Here is an 18564-nt window from a genome sequence, read left to right on the forward strand (position 1 = left end):
TAGTTAATTCATTAAAGCTATGAGAGGTCAATGTCAAACCAAGGTCAACCTTAATAAATAGACAATAGAAGCTATTTCGCAGTTTAGAATGATAACTCGATTAGCTAATTAGGTAGTTGTTTCATGAAAACACGCGATAAATGATGATGTAACAACAAAAAATAGGATTATTGTTTTGTGAAGGTGATCCGTACTTCTCGCTAACACGATACTTACAATTTCTTGGAAGACTTGAATTAGTGCCTAGATAATTAGGAGTCCAAGTTTTCAAAAATTGTCTGATTTATTCTTGTAGTATTTCTGGAAACCCAAGAGCTGGCAACCACGTCGACCAATGGATCAACCTCAACTATCCAACGCGAAAATGCTGCCAAATATTCTTGATCTCTCGTAGTGTCAGTTATTACTTCCCGTAATCATATTATGTATTGTTAATATAGTAATTACAAGCATTGTTTATCTTGTGTATGAGTATTTAATTTAATAAGTCAAACAAAGTAGTTAAATAATTATCTACTATTAACCATCATAAGTCTAGTCGCCAATATAGATAGTATAATAATATAGGATAGTTTTTCATCGTTTATATTAAATTACTTAATTATTCTGGTCTGGGCTACTTATGATTCTAATATAAATAATATTTATCGATACGATGCCTCGCCTAGTATCGGTTTACTGGGTCTCGAAAGTTCGATTAATTTCCAATTCCAGGGTCATCTGGAACGCAAAGCCAAATTGGCTGAGAAGACATTGGGGGTAACACATAGGGCACGGCAACACTTCAAGCCAGCTCATATTCTAGCGCTCTACAAAATACACCCACGTATGGAGTATTGCTCTCTCCTTAGGTCTGACCCACCTCCAACGCAGAGCTGCTCAAATAGTCGGAGATCCACTTCTCTGCACAAGGCTCGATCGACGGTTGTTTCATTTATATCGTATTTGTCACAGGGAGTGTTCCGAAGAACTGTTTAACCAGGCTTCAGCACACGCCAAATACTTGTTATATTCGTCCACAAAGTGGTCTTCAAGGAACTTTCCATGTTCACAGTTTTAAACCAAATTGTGAAATGAGGTCGAAACGACATGAGTAGTTTAAAATTAAGAGATTACACCTATCGAAAAAGACCGGTCTTTGTGATTCCACTGGTGTTGCAGAATATGGGCGGCGGTGATCACTTAATACCAGACCCGTACGCTCGTTTATCCTACTCTCTCCTAAAAACAATTCCCCTCAAGGTTTGGCTCGACAAAACTTAAGCGTAGGTGTCCAGGACAAATAAATAAAACAAATCAGTAAAGAACAAGAACAGTTAATATATTTCTATGACGTAATTCACATTTTTGCTTAAATATTAGAGACGAGATCGGCAGTCGGCGCATCACATCTTCATAGTCTCGTATGTGTCGGTAGTTACATTTCTGCCAGTAAATAGTTCTCGTAAAATCTGCTGGATTGTTTCTTCAAATCCTAGGTAATGTTCACTGAAGCCCAATATGATTTTTTCCCAAATATTGGCGTTCTTTGAAACCTCAGTTTAAGTGAAAATTAATTTATGTAGGATTGTTTGATGTAGTCGTTATTGTGGTACTTACCACCAAGTCCAAAGTATAAAATAGTATAGGTAATCTTAAAAAGTTTGTTTTAACAAAAAAGATGAACTCAACAAGTGATTAGCTTCCGTCACGTCATTTTATAGCATAGACTCATAACATACTAGCGTATAGACGAACTGGCAGCCCGATAATTCGTGACTAATTTAGAGTTGGCAATGTGTGCGTTAGCTAGTTTTATATTCAAAATACTAAGGATATATTCCATGCGTGGCTGACTGTTAACGACTTGTCAATATGATAATGGTTACAGTTACAATAGATTCGCTTTCCTTTTCTATCTTGCCGTATCTCCGTTAGTGATCTTCCCTCTCGTATGCTTTGTCTATTCGCTAGTATTTATAAGTCTATGTTTTATAGTACAAAGAACATGCGCCGAGTACCGATCTCGAGAATGTGTACTTAGTCGAAGTAACAGTTAACAATAATAAACTGTTAGTATAGAGGTAAGTAGGGCCGAGGTGTTAATACACAGTATGAAACACAAGGCCAGTTACATCGAATATCACATTAATTCAATTATTTCGTAATATGTCACAATATGTGCACTGGTAGCTGTAACATTTGACAATATAATGCTCACTTCAGCTTACGTAGCTGTAACATCTGACAACATAATGCTTACTTCAGCGTACGTAGCTGTAACATCTGACAACATAACGCTTACTTCAGCGTACGTAGCTGTAACATCTGACAACATAATGCTTACTTCAGCGTACGTAGCTGTAACATCTGACAATATAATGCTTACTTCAGCTTACGTGGCTGTAACTTCTGACAATATACTGCTTACTTCAGTTACGTAGCTGTAACATCTGACAATATAATGCTTACTTCAGCGTACGTAGCTATAACATCTCCCAATAATATGCTTACTTCAGCTTACATGGCTGTAACATCTCACAATATAATGTTTACTTCAGCGTACGTAGCTGTAACATCTGACAATATAATGCTTACTTCAGCTTACGTAGCTGTAACATCTGACAATATACTGCTTACTTCAGTTACGTAGCTGTAACATCTGACAATATACTGCTTACTTCAGCTTACGTAGCTGTAACATCTGACAACATAATGCTTACGTAGCTGTAACATCTCACAACATAATGCTTACTTCAGCGTACGTAGCTATAACATCTGACAATATAATGCTTACTTCAGGTGTAGCCAACATTTGAAAGTTAATGTCCCCTAAATTTATATAAGAAAAGCATTAAATTATTGAGTGGATTTCTACAAATTACATCTCTTTCAGCACAACAGCAAACCTTAATTTATATAACTCAAGCTTATAATACAGAGCGAAGCCAAAATAAATCCGTAGACAGCCATTATACGGTATAATTATATGGATGCACAATAAATAATATTTGCCAAATTAATTTCGAATATAATAACTAAAGGATATTTATTTGTAAACGAGGGTGCATGGTGTGAGATTCTATTTAGGGCTAAATTTCACCGGGACTCCACGGTGGCGCACACAGTCGCCGCTACCAACAAAATGCATACAGCTCTATAGAGATTAGAGTTACTCACCTGTCCGTTTGGTGTGCAACCGATTTGGTGGCACGACCAGCTCGGACGCGTTTACAGATGTCACTGGTCGCGCCTCCACAATCTGCTATAGAGCTGGTGTCGAGTTACTACTACTAGTTGCGAGTAAGGCGAATCGTGTCTTACGGATATCATGGTGGCGCGACTGATTGACTGGGTGTCCGGGTGAAATGTGGCCCTAAGACAGTTTGAAGAGGTGCGCAAACTAATATCTAGCCATAGAAGAGCTTAATATCCCTAGCCTCAATCGGCGATAATCTTAACCTATTGCGAATACAGACAGACAAATGGATGCAGTAGATGTACACATTTCACCTACGAATACATGAGGCCAGATGTATTCATGAGATTAAAAATAAAACCAGTGACCATTCTCTTTGTGTCTAAGTATTTAATAGGGATCTATGTCCAAGTAGTATACGAGCGAAGAGCACGCCGGAATAAATGTTTAATGCATAAATTGAATATTAATTAATTGTACTTTTTTATTTACGTGAAAATATTATTTGTGACCTAGTTTTGTATATCCATTTCAAGTATATTCATTATTTTCTATATGCGAATCACGGGCTGTAAGGCTTTCTTCGGTTGGAAAACGACTTGAAAAATCTTTGAAATTTTGGTCCCAAGTTGACAGAAATTTGGAGTTACACGCCACTTATAATGATAAAATTTGCGAATTGAATTGTATGGGTCACATGATGATTAGGTGATATCAATCACGAAATGCTTGTATCTTAACATTGAATTATTGACGTATAGTAAAAAACTTGTCACAATCACGTTCAAAAATTGTCTGAAGCAAAACTCTGCCTTCGCGTGTCAGGCTGTGTTTAGACCGCGCTTTGAATACAACGTCACGCAACGACAAAGCGTTCAGTGAATAACTATCCAAATAACAGCATATCCAAACTTAAAAAGGAAGGAGTGTCGTTTTTCAGGTAAGTGTCTCTTTAAATTAACAAAATTATGTAACTAACTTGACGATTTTAATTATTTTGCTAAATAATTATATTTCAGTTGATAAAACAAAATGTTCTTGCCCCGTGTTCGGGTCCGAGCTTCTAATAAGTGTAGGTATACTTTGAACATTACTGCCACGAAATAAAGTGTTAATTTGAATGAATGTTTTAATGTTATCTCTATAAGTTAATGTACTCGTATATACAATGACATTTTAATATGCGATTGGGAGCCTACTTTTATATAGTACGTCAAAACATAGAATGACTAGATCGGTGGGGGACACAATACATACCATTATTTATATGTATTACATACCGGTAATACATGAGTATAAGTATTGAAACTGGTTAATGCCGGCTCGCTCTAGTCGCTGGCTCTAGCGCTCGTGTTGTGTTCTGGGATCGTGCGTGCTCTACTATCTAAGCTAACTTACGAACGTACTACCGCTAACATCCACGTAACATCTCAACTATACACCAATCATCTACCACTAGACCACAACATAACTGGACCATGAGGGCTTTTGAGGCTCATTGATCATATAATATGATATATAAAGGACGTGTAAAAGGCAAATGAAACGCGCAGAGATGGGCGAAGCTAAATAACAGCTGCAGTACGGAACCGCGCAAACATAATTTATACTTGAAGTTTACAGTTATAGGCCCGGTATCCACCAAAGAGGAGAGAATAGATGTATATTGATAACCAATCATATTTCGTTATTTCTACATCTCTCCGCCATCTGCTATGGTCTCCACTCCGCTTTGGTGAATACAGGGCCTAAAAACAGCGATTAAGTTCCATAGTGCAATCCCGCCTTCTTTGGACACGTACCAAGACGAAGCAACCAGTTCATAGAACGCCTTGTCTTCCAGGGTAAAGTAGAAGATCACCTATGCAATGGACCGATCAGATCAGAAGTCTGCTGCGGGCGGCCCCGTGCATGAGTGTACTCGAATGACCTCTAACAGAGAGAGATGGCGAGAAATTGTGAGGCGCATTACATCTGCCCTTATTGAAACTCCTTGACAATCACAGAACGGGAAGAAGAAGATATTTGAAGTGATTGCGCCATGCAGCGCAAATGTCGTAGAGCTGATAAAATAATGATTCAGCGAGCGAACTACATTCTTAAAGAGTCGAGTCTACAGTATCAGTTTTCTGTGAATCACGTCCGATATATTGGCAACCAATCAAACATAATGGTTGGTTTGTAAGTAAATGTGCAGTTACCGTTACTATTTATTAATCTAGAATGTGCTATCATAAAAATTTATGCAAATAGATTATTTAGGAATAGGAATCCATTAAATAATGAATTGGAAATAATGACAATAAATAGGGTCATTATTTCCCTATAAAATCTTACAGCAGCTAACAATATATAGGTACTTTTGAGTTAAAACAAAAAATAGTTTCACGATATACGTGAGAACGTTAGCGGAGGGCGTAATTACCTCTTGGGTAAATATATCTCCTACCAGTGGGAGGCTCCATTGCACAGGATCCCGGATAGATTATGGGTACCACAACGGCGCCTTATGCCGTGAAGCAGTAATGTGTAAGCATTACTGTATTTCGGTCTGAAGGGCTCCAAAGTTTTGAGATTTTACAAGTATCCTGAGCGGCACTGCATTGTAATAAGCAGGGCGTATCAATTATCATCAGCTGAACGTTGAAAACTTCTTGGGTAAGTGTAATAAACTTTCAGGGATTTAACAAAATATAAAAATAAGTTTAAAGTTTCGAATTGAATGATAAAATAACTTTAATTTAGTATACAGCATGTCCAGTATTAGCTTACTTGAGAACGCGATATTTGACGATCATATATTAAGAAGAAAAAAATATAACATTTAAAATAAAATATTAATTAGTAAACTTAACCGAAAGTTAAGTAATTAATTTTGCAACGCATGATCACCGCGCCGACACAGGGATTACACGCTTATCGCGCGACTCGGTACAAGGAAGTGGGAAGGCGGTCACACGGACCTGCCGGCGCTTGCGCTTGCGGGGCGGTGGTGTTTTCACATTTCATCTGTGCCAAGTACTCTCCTTAACTATAGTAAGTGTCTCACTGATCATACTGTATAAACGTGAGGGATCGAAATCAATTTCCATTAAATGTTTTGAAACTTAATATCATCAAATGATTATATTGAGAAATATATTTATAATGTCTAGTTTACAAGCCTTTCGCATCGTTTCCACATAAATGTAATGTTGCATATGTGCTGTTATTGCGGTGTTTGATAATATCATTAACATGAACACGAGTATAATAAGAATAACATTGACATATAATTTATCGTACATTTTTCAACGTTTAAAATATTAGTTAGTTTTATTTATTTAGAGCATTGGTAACAAGGCCATCAGCTCAAACCAATGTACCATAAAAGAAGAATATTTAAATAATTTTTCGATATACTTAACATGAAAAATCCCCGTTATTAAACATGTTATTATAACAAACCTTTTCTTCCAAATTTGAATTATGTTTATACATGAATAAATAAATTTTAAATATTTATAAGATCGTCACATAGTCATCTTTTGTAATCTACTTTAAAAATAACTTAATTTTATGAATACATTTAAATAATACGTATTTAATACTACTTAAATCAAATAAATAACAGGTATTAATAAATTAATAAATTTACAATAATAATGCACATATTTTGTACTTAAGATAGTGAGTAAAATAATGATGACAATACTGTTTATTAATTTTGAAAGTTAATTTTCCATAAGATCTATGGAGTGAAGTATTTGTAATAAAATTGATATTGAAATAAAAAAGTCATTGCCATACTCGTTGTCCAAAGTGAATCATTTAAATCCATCACGTAAACACTGGATCCTTCAGATTTTTTAATTACTATTTTATTGTGACCATACTTCTAAAGCTAAAAACTTTTGAATTCGCTAACGCAAGCATTAAACAAATTTTATTTTGAAAATAAATTACAATTAGTAGTATTCTTTCGAACATGGAGCAGAAGCAAAGCAAAAACTAAACTTGGTTTAAACTACAGAATAAGAATATACTAGAGTATTGACAACCTGACAGATCTATAGTGCGTGACCACAGACATGGTACAAATAGATGCCGCGAGTGTTTGTACTTTGCGTGTCAAAAAAAGGACAAAAAGAGGAGCAAAGCTCTTCGTTTGACGCTTTTATTTTATTTGGATTTATAATACATTCAAATAAATTAAAAAAAAAAAATGAACGATGCGGGATTCGAACCCACGACCTCCACGACAACCTGAGAGTTGAACAAAGCAAACAGAATTTTATAACGAGGCGGTACTCGAACGGTTAGCTCAGTTGGTTAGAGCACCGGCACGGAACGCCGGAGGTCGTGGGTTCGAATCCCGCATCGTTCATAAAATTTTGTTTTTCAAATTTTATTTGTGTATTAATCCTAGAAGTGAGGTTTATCACTTTAAAAACATAACACATTGTTTATAATACATTGCCGATTTTAGTAATAAGCAACCGACTATTGATGTAATGAAAACGTCAACTAATTATGAAGTGAATGGCTAAACGTTAGGCTCTATACGCTGGCATTTTTAACGACGTCACAGTAGCTACCAAAAAAGGGCACGCCTGGTTTTCATACTGACAGAGGTATTTGTGTTATCTACTTGGATCTATGTCTGTGTGCGTGACCAATATTGATTTGTCTTATGTGTGCGTTAGCTATTCAAAATACTAATTAGCTAATTCAAAGCGTGGCTGCCTGTTTACGACTTGTCAATCAAAATCAGTTACAGTAACGATAGTTTTCCTTTCCTTTTCTATCTTGCTGTATCTCCGTTACATGTTCGTCTCTCACTGTTTGTCTATACTCTAGTATATTGTAAATAAGGTACCTAATAAGGTTTAAACACACATCCTATAGCCTCTTATTTGTGATTTGATTAGAACTAATACATTAAGTATAATATATTATAAACCACAATGAAGGTACTTACTAAATATCTGATCAACCTCTGCGTTAGGAGTAATATACAACCTAAGTAATAAGAATAGTGTAAGCCATGCTAATTAATTTAATTAATATAAAATACCTAAGATTAATGCGTTAGTGCAATTAATAAATATGGGTGCAGTTGAAATAAACGTATAATTTTTACAATTTTTCACTTTCACTGCCAGCCCTAGATAGATCTTATATAAGCTGTGCGGCGTCACCACACTTTAAGGTCTCTATTACACCGACTCAACTTAACAACTGGAGGTATCAATGAGTTGTCAACTAGGCGATCAACGAGACGGTCGCCAGTGGACGACTTGTTGCCAGTGTCAATGAGTGGCCAATGCGGCGTCAACGAGTGGGAAGCGCGTTGTCACCTAGCTCATGTTCTTATACCCGCGACGAGTTGGCAACGCCGCTTGCCGTAAGCACATTGACTCGTGCCCGATTGGTCGACAACGAGGAGCAAACAAGTGACAGTCAATAGGTGAACAACGCGTGGACCATGCGTCAAATACTTTCAACTTAATAGTTGACAATAAAAACACTCTAAAGTAACACAACATAAAGCTTACATTTCAATCGTATACTGTAAGTTGAGTTGCAGAGACGACGTTGAGTCGGTGCGTAATGTGCGAAGACCTTAAGACGTCTAGACGCGTTTCAACACGCACTGCGTGTTTACCAGCACAGTTGAAGTGCACACATATGTGGTGTCTTAGTGTTTAAAATAACGTCGTATAGAACCGAGACGATATATCATATTATGTAGTAAAATAATCTTAGAATATTTAGTTTTGGTCGATATTCCCTGTCGATACCATAATATACATCACTAAAACATTTAATCTCAGTAAGGCCGTTTGACATAACGCACGACACATGACAGGTTATTCCATCAATGGAATTCACGACCAATATTGGAATTTCTACAATACGTTTTTTACGATGACGCACGCGGCACATCGCGTCAAGCCTTGCCCACAAACCTAAAAAGAAACAACGGCGAACGAAAGATATGCCTCTTTCACTCAACTTGCCATGTTTTACTCTTTGTATTTCGCTTTTTTAGCGAATTCTTTAAATGTGGAACCGGCCTTAGAGAAAACACAATGTTCGGTAGTGCAGGAATAACGACACCAGACATAAAACGAATGACGGTAGAACAAAATTATCCAACGAAAGAGAAAGATAATGTAGGTTCACCGAAGGCAAGTGATAAAAGTTAGATCTTTAGCTTGCTTGCGTTTGCAGGCCTAACAGATGTTAAGGCACACACAGATAAGGCAACCGAACGGGCCGTTGTTCAACGTGGGGTAAAACTCCGCGGCGCCGCGTCCAAACGTGTCGTGCGTAATGTAAACAGCGCAAGTGCTACAGTACATTATATTTCAATAAAACTTTAGTAAAAATATGTATACGTTGAATACGTTTCGCTGTAAAACAATTTTATTAAATAGTTTTGTGTTAAAATGATATAGAGTTGAGTGCGGTCGGTCGGGGCGTGTCGTCACCTCAGCAGCGCCCTCTTGGCTGACTCGTGTCGTATGCGCGAATGACGTCCGCCTGTGAGACGCTGGCGCCTTCTTCTTGTGAAAATGCGAAGCCATCTGCCATCATACAATCGGTGTATTAATTACAAATTTTACAAAAAAAAACAAATACCAAATAATGAAATGAATCGCAAATTTACTTCTTTATAGTATCAGACATGTCCCCGAAGATTCATAATTAAAATAACATATATGGTTTTCAAAATAATTCTCAACCAGGCACTAAATATCTATGTATGTTTGACGAAGCAATACCAAAGCCTACTTTTCTTGCTGCTTATGTGTTTCCGAAAATGCTAATGTAATTGCAACATAACTATAGTGCTACTTAAAACTTAAGAACTGCTGAAGTTCTGGTAAAATTAGACTAGCATTTTTCACCTAAAGTTAGAAATCACGGCTTTTCCAAAGTCCCCATGTTATATCGACCTGGACACGTTTAGATATTTAGAACAACTGATCCTTACAACCATAATATTAAAGCATATTTGTTAGAGCCGCCGTACACTAGGCAGCTAGGAGGGCAGGACGAGGCAATTGTAATATTGAGCAGGTAGTTTAGATCAGCCAATACACAGCAAGTTAGGACTGCTCAGTCAAGCGGTTCATATTCGGAAAAGAAAAAGAAGGAAAGATTACGCCTGCCTGCTTTGACAAGTGCGCGGAGACCAATGGCGGAGACAATTCTTGGCCGCAATGTGCGGGGCTACCATATACTGTAATATATTGGTATTCTACCGCACTTTGGCCGCGACAGCCAGGCTGGCTAGGGTGCGGGGGCCCTAACGGAATGGTACTCACGTTTAGTTCCGGCACATGTTTCCAAAGAAAACTCCCCATCAGATTATGTTTTACGTAAGCGGTGCTCTATATTCTTTATTATACAAATGAAGCATATGTAGATGCGGGTGGTCAAAATATTATAAATAAGTTTCGTGCACGTTCATAGGTTCTAAGTGATCTACTATTAATTGCTAACTTAAGGATGTCTAAGACCAAAAAATTATGAGTAAAAATTTGTCAGGACTTCATTACTAGCCAATCAAAGAGATTAAAACTTAAAATACTTATATTACATAGATTAGATATTTTGAGACCTTAAGACAACTGTGTTTTTGTCTCCATGTCCCATGATTGAGACGAATCATGGGTATTATTTGCCGATTTTGTACCTATTCATACGATAAAACGGCGGATATGTAAGATTTTATTTTCGAAAGTATATTTCATGTTTAGATACCCAGTTATTAAAACAAAGTATATAATTTTATTAGTTCTAGAGCATCTAATATTGTAGAAAGCTGTTTGTTCTTCCCTCTCATTTCTGATGTTTGATAATTGGAATAGGTTCTAATTGTTTTGATACTACATGTATTGGAATGTAGGCAAAATATAGCTTGGAATAATTGGAAATGATAAAAAGTTTCCCAATGACCGCTCTTTATACATAAATCTCTTTGTATACAATAAATGGAGTAGGTAGTATAATGTGTCTGAGCCACTGACCTTGTATGATATTTACCACTGGACAGGCTGTTCCATATGTTTGACAGAATTTTTTGTGCCTATTTGAAGCGCCACACGCGAGCGTCCAGAGAACTAATTTTGACGTATAATACAAATGGCTGCAAAGGAACGTACAGTATCCACAAAGACTCGTTCTTCATGATGTTCCAAAAATTAATAAATATAATAAAAGTTGTGTATGTAATTATGTTCGTGTTTATAATAAGTTACCGAGTAGCATAAAAAATTTAAATTCTAGATTATTTAAGAATAAGCTGTATAGTTGGCTAAATGGTTATAATTTTTATAGTGTTAAGGAATTTATGGAAATGAAATTCTGATATTCATTGTGTTTAAATATTTGCATGCTAGGAATAGTGAAAACATGTAAGCTCTTATTATTTATTTAAATTTAAACACCATTGTATACTATGTTTTTTGCAAATAAATATATTATTATTAGTACTCTGAAGTGTTTTTGCATTTTGAATTTATTTAGTTCGTTTCCTGTGTTATTTATACTTCAAGAATCAACTTAATAAAGTACGTACACAGTAATTTTATTGTAACTAGTTTCCCACCATCTATCTACCGATGTTTGCTGAGGTTGTCATTCTCGGTACATGGCCAATAGCGCCAACATAAAATGGCGAATATCAAACAGCCACAAAAGCACTTTGACAGCCGCCAGTGGTATATGTAGAGGTCAGTGGTCTCAGCGTAGGAACAGCGCAGCGTGAGCGGTGCGTACTCACGTGACAGCTCGAGCTCTGTTTCGGCGCGTGCCGCTCGCCGCCCGAACACGCTGCGCACGTTCTGCAGCAGTCGCGCCGTCTCCGTAAGGCTGTCACACACACCCGACCTCACTATAGCGCGCAATAAACGCGCCGACCGAACCGGCCGTGTTTGCTCGACGGACTATGTTGACGTAAAGTTTAATATCACGCTATTCGGAACGGAACGAATATATCACGTTTTTTTTCTATGATAAAAAGAAAATTCACATTTGTTGTGTCCGCCGAGCAATCACAATCTCCCTATATAATTATAGAAATCTCACAATTTTGTTTTCACGTAGTAGAACAAACAACAACATATCTATTAAATAAAGTGTACAGTATAAGGGTGCAACAGAAGCATCAAGCATCAAGCGGGCCATGCGTCGACGAGTATTCACTAAGTCCATACTTACACTGCGCTAGTCGTACAAGGGCATGCCTCGTATCCGCCGCACTAAACACACACACACTCATTAGTACTAAACACTTACTGATACCGTCACTCACCTACACTACTACACTACTGTGGTGGTTTGTTAAGACACACATTAGTGTGTCCGAGCGAGGAGCCAGATAGTGATCATGTGATCAAATGAAGCATCGCACAAATGGCACCATATTCAAATCCGATTTACTCAAAAAAAAAATTGGTTTAGAATATAAAAAAAAAAATCATAGCTAATGTTTAATAATACTTTTAAAAATTCAACTTTAAATGAGTATCAAATTCAAATATTTTTATTCAAAATAGGATGTGACGTCACTTATTGAAAGTCAAAAACTATCAATAAGAAAGATGACGGACCAGATCACTAGTGCCCCAGCGAAATAAATATTTTTCCGCATGTGCGTGTGACCGCAGCCACAAACCACCCAAGTTACTAAAATATATCAAATTCTACGAGCATGCTTTTTTTACCAGCACCTTGTGCCAAGTGAAAACAATAATTAACATCACTTGTTATAACTAGAGATTCGTACCTGCATATAAAAATATAATAAATTTGCCAAGGGAAGGTCAAAGGACTTAAGGCGGCTGTACACTAACCAACCGCAAAATTAATTTTAAAATATAAATAATTATGGTATTTTTTTTATTTTGATAACAATTTATTGATAAACACATACAAATATAATTCACACGCAACACTAAATAACAATTCAATAATAACAATTCTTCAAATAAACAACAAATAGATCCATTGGAATAATTCAAAATCTTAGAAGATATTATTTTAGATTCTAGAAATATTAAAAGAAATGCAAGATGAGTTATGTATATTCTAAAAATATTAATATGTACAATATTTCAGGAGGTCAATCATTGCTCATTGGTTGGAACAGTAACGTTATATTATAGTTTGTCGCAAAGACATAAACTCAATGATGAATAATAAATCATTCAATAATAATTATTTATATACGCTACTTTCCATCAAAGGAGCTGATTTGGACCATTTTCTATATTTATATATAGAAGGAACGTTGCGTCGTGTCGTATAAAATTTTAATATGCACGCGATTCCATAGTCTTTTTATCATTATTTACACTAAAATAAAAGGTAACATGCAAAATAATCAAACTATAATTTTATTTGAGTAAGTATGTACATAAAAGAGATAAGTGAACGTCCCGCCTTAATATAATGGCGCCTCTTCACAATCGGCGATTACACGCGAGCACGATCGTGTAGTGGGCTTATTCGTTTCTAGTCGCCGATCATCGCCTTTATCCGTCATAGTGATCGCGGCGATGAGTTGTCTGTTTTTAAGGCACGCATTAAAGGGAATTCGCGTGTAGTTGAGTGCGCGGACCCCAAACTGGACAGTGTTCGAAGCCGTACATACAGCCGCGGAGTTGTTTTGTTTCCTTTTATTTACATAGCGCGAGTACCATACAATGACCACTGGGTGATCAAATCAAGAAACATTTAAATTCATAGAACTTCATCAGAACTACCCAGAAATATGGAATCTCAGATATTTATCGTTATTATGAGATTTATAACCGCTCAACGATATTATTAATAATATTATTAAATCATGAAATCCATTATGACGGACTGTAGCTCAATAAATGATTACGGGCCATCGTGTAGATTCTTACACGATTATCACCGATTAACTTGCCGATGACAGACGATCATACAAGTAACGATCATCGCCGATAGTGGAGAGGAGGCATTAGTTTATCTTTATGTCCGAGATAATCTAAATCATACGTCACAAAATAAAAGAAAGCGTGAAAAGATCTATAAACACTGCAGATACTATATCGTATATCCGACTGTAGCTGCACATTTTTATCGCCTATATAATATAATGGTGATCACTTACTAAATGGCAACTGTAAGTTTAAGATTCACTGCTTTCAGATAATAACCAGTACAAGAATTATTTGGTAGAGTTAAGTAGAGCTAGGAGCCAACGAATGAGATTGTCGGAGCCCATATTGACATAATCACGTGTTTAAGAAACTGTAATGTATTTAACTTAACTTATTACTTTCTAGATAGGACTTTTGACAGAGCTGAGCAACTCTTTGGTGTGATCAGTCCCTTAAAACAAATACTAAACACATGCAATTGTTGAATAAGATTGAGTAACTAATGTATACATATATATATATATATATTGAAATTAGTGGCGATACGTTATTCCTTGACTTTTGCTTGTGTTTTGATAGTTATTAAAACACTATCTGAATACACATCCATGCATGTTTTAAGCAATAAGCAAAACCCAGCGCTTATGTGTGTTATTGCTAGAAAAGCTTAGCACGGACTAATTGAGTTGACTACAGCTGGCTTCAACTCTTGCTACAAACATTCAAGGTCACATTCCGTATTCTCTAGTACCTAGTACATATTAATCAATGATCTTATGTCGTATAGTTGAACTGCTGCGCTGAGATCGAGTAGTGCGTGTCTTGCATATGTTTAATCCTATTTATTGTAATAATTAAGAGTTATGTCAATGTTTCAGAGTGCAGAGAGTGATATGTCTGTCATAATTAACTTCAACTTTAAAATCAGACTGTGAATATAATGAAATGTTTTTAATAATAGTAACATTGTCACCTAGTATTTTCTTTGATTAACGCGAGTGTTACACATTTAAATAAAACACTTTTAAAAAACGTCGGGTTAACTAAAATAGAAAAGTAACTTTTACGCAAACATCTAATGTAAAACCGTTACAATTACACGCGTTTTAATCATTTAAAAGTGTTTTACTTAAACATTGTCACCTTCAACGATATTCAGTTCGTAACATTACAGAAACGTACTTAAATGAGTATTAATTTCGTAAATAAATACCCTCACAGTGACACAAAAAATAAAAACTTTTACCTACTTCAAAAAAAAAGGAGTTCAGTCAGTACCTAGTTTTAAAAATATATTTAATATTGGTTTTTATTCATAAAAAAAACAATATATCTTATTATTGTGCTCGATTATCTATCTCATTCCTGGGCTCCTAAATACTTGGACTAATTTATATATACAAAGACAGTACAAATAAATGATTCATTCATTAAATACAAAAGTTACTAATGTAACACTAATGTAAAACAGCCTTAACGAGACGGAACGATTTAAAGAAACAACAGCTCGTCTACTCAAACTGTTTCACTCTAATTTTATATTTCCCGAATTCGCAAGAGTATCCAATTTATAGTACTATTTGTACGGTAGTTTTAAATCAAAAACTGTATTCCAAACATATTTAATTGCGAATCGACATTATACATTTTATTGTAATAAATAAATTATTCTAATAAATGTGACCAATATGTACTATTGTCACGGTGTTTAGTTTGTTTGAAAAATAAAAAAATAAACAATTTGTTGTTTTAAATTTATATCTCCATTTCTGGGATTATTTATACAAATAAAATTTATAAACCAATGTTTTTTGTTTAGATTTGAAAGTGCGACATCTCAAGTCAATTTCCTAATATGCAATTATTGGGTTAGGTTAGGTTAACAACTGTAAAGTAGATCCTGTAGATGGACAACTCCACAACCTGAGAGTTGAACAAGACATACCAAGATTTACGTTCGTTATGTCATTCGGACGGCTGGCTCGATTGGTTAGAGCGCTTGGACGGAACCCGAGAGTCGCGGGTTCGAGTCCTGCATCGTCCAAAAGTTATAGTTAAAAATTTATTTTGTATAATATATAATCCCAGAAGTAGGGGAATTTAAGCAACAAATTATTTGTATATTTTTTTTAGTAAGTTGTTCACAGTCCGTTACTTGAGTTTGAATAGATCAAGCATTGTCAGAACATGAAATGCAACTTTATAATATAATAATACAGCTTATGCTATTGCAATTTCATAATGTTTCATAAAGTTTACTAAACATCTAACAAACCCGACACACACTAACTAGCACAGTCATGAATTTCTGATATTTGTATAAGTTAGGCCAAACACACACGAGAGAAAACTTGATTAAATATAATCACTTAAGCTTAACAATAAGAGCCAAGAGGGGTAAAACCGGTACGTAATAATTGGGCCACTGTGTTGGTGTACTGCAAAAATTATTATTGAAATATTCAAAATTCTCTCTGGAGAACAAAAATTAAGAAAATATAAATAAATAATAAATACAGAAATCAATCAGTTTCATAGAATAACGTTTTCTATGGTACAGTACCATTGGTAACATAACTGTTTGAATGGGTTGGAAGACAGAAAGTGGCTGTAAAGTTACGCCAAGGCGTATCGATTGGAGATAACGACCGAGACATTCCATGGAAGAAGAAGATACCGGTATATTACCGAACAAGCAAACTCTCTAAAATGTAACTCTTCAAAAAAGTTAGGATAAGCATAATTTGGGCAACGGTGCTAGAAGACACGCACAATCTAGCGTCTACAAAATGTGGAATAGTTACCACTTTAATGGGGTCAACGTCCGTAACACGAACACCAAGTAGCGCCATCTCGCGGCGAAAACAACAAACATCTAATATTAATAATATTAAAAATATCACATCAATTTTAAGTTTCATGGAAAATGTTCTATCAAATGTTCTACAAGGAATGTAAATGTTTCAATATAAATGCTTATAATTATAATTACCACTAGCGAGATACTATCAATGTGAGATTACTACTGTTGTACGATGTTGTCAGTCTGTGGATCGTACATAATGATATTACACTATTTAGCTAAGATCAGTATTCACAGAATACTTATGTATATAACGACTGCTAATAAAATCATCGTATGAACGGACACACAAATTATTTTGGTTAAACAAAATGTTTGTACGGGACCACACTGTTACTAGCTATCATGTACCGATACAAATTAAATTTGTATGATTTATCCCAGAAGATAGGGATATCATTTTAAAATAACAAATTGCTTAGAAATTATGTGTGCCTGTCCGTACAGATGGGAGCTATATGTCAAATAACGTGTGAGACGTGTGGTCGAGGATGTCTTGCTGCGCACGCTCGCGGCGTGTTCTGTCCGCCATTTTGTCGATCGGCCGTTCTGATTGGTTCGGGCGAGTCCTCGGGCGCGACTCGGCGGCGCCAAACGAGCCCGCGCGGCGAGCTCGCACTGTGCGACACATAACGTCAACCCAACCGACCCATTCTCCCATTGCCCTTTACCATCACTAGAGACAATAATTCTGATGCAAAGCGTTTTATTTGCTTAAAGTGTTACTTTTCACATATTGCAAATAACAAGACTTTATTAGTGTTAAATTTATGATGATATTAAGAACAATTAATGCGTCAGTATTATTGTTTTTAGCTGTTTATGTGTACTCGTGTGCGTGCCCGCACTGAGATACGTGCTACCACCTGTACAAGGGCGCCAATGAATAGAAGTGTATAGCGCTCTTGCAACATAACCTACACGGTGCAAAATTTCTAAACAAAACAGAGAAATAATCTCTGTTCGCGTGAAGATTTGAAGTAAATACAACTTACATATTGCAAAATAAACATATTTGACACAAAGCATTTTAAATACTCATAATATTACGTGACCTGTTTCCTGACATGCATCTGTACTATATCTCAGAACGGAGACGCAAGCGACAGAGGCGTGGCGGGGCAAGGGGGCGGAGCCAAGGCAAATCATAAGAACTAGCAAATCAATAATGCCCGGACTGACTGTTGAATCTCCCACCGACAATGATCATTTTTTTCAAAACTATTGAATTACTTTCATAAAGTTTTATTGACAAAAATATTATACATTCTTCGGAAATTCCACAGACAGTACAAACGACTTAAGAATATTGTGCAAAAATATAAATTGCAAACAAAAGTGAACGTAGACTATTTATATATTTTCAACAGAAATATTAAGAAATACGTTTCATATAAGATACTACGTTGTACTACCTGGCACAGTATTCATAAATATATCTGCTAATAATATATAATATACGAATTTAAATATGTAGATAAAAACTTATTGATACACAGTACGGTCAAATAGCGTGATCGTGTTTCTTCTAAATGATACAATATATATTCTAGTGACAATGTAAGCCAATTATAAATAGTAGTCGTTAAAGAATGCACAGACCGTCACAGCTATAG

General features: G+C 35.8%; 1 protein-coding gene across 2 annotated transcripts in view; it reads right to left on the bottom strand.

Moving 5' to 3' along the window:
* Window positions 1–1300: 1300 nt before the first annotated feature.
* LOC126975824 (probable phospholipid-transporting ATPase IA) overlaps window positions 1301–18564 on the bottom strand; it is a 121256-nt gene continuing 103992 nt past the window's right edge. Inside the window, exons 24-25 of one of the 2 annotated variants that reach the window (XM_050823851.1) lie at window positions 11955–12043; window positions 1301–9750 (exon numbers count right to left, since the gene is read on the bottom strand). In XM_050823851.1, the coding sequence (XP_050679808.1) occupies window positions 9656–9750; window positions 11955–12043 (184 nt within the window). In that variant the 3' untranslated portion in view covers window positions 1301–9655. Of the gene's footprint in view, window positions 9751–11954; window positions 12044–12391; window positions 12433–18564 lie in introns of both variants that reach the window. The other variant, XM_050823853.1, reaches the window with a different exon arrangement.

Source organism: Leptidea sinapis, chromosome 38, assembly GCF_905404315.1.
Source record: "Leptidea sinapis chromosome 38, ilLepSina1.1, whole genome shotgun sequence".
Classification (NCBI taxonomy): domain Eukaryota; kingdom Metazoa; phylum Arthropoda; class Insecta; order Lepidoptera; family Pieridae; genus Leptidea; species Leptidea sinapis.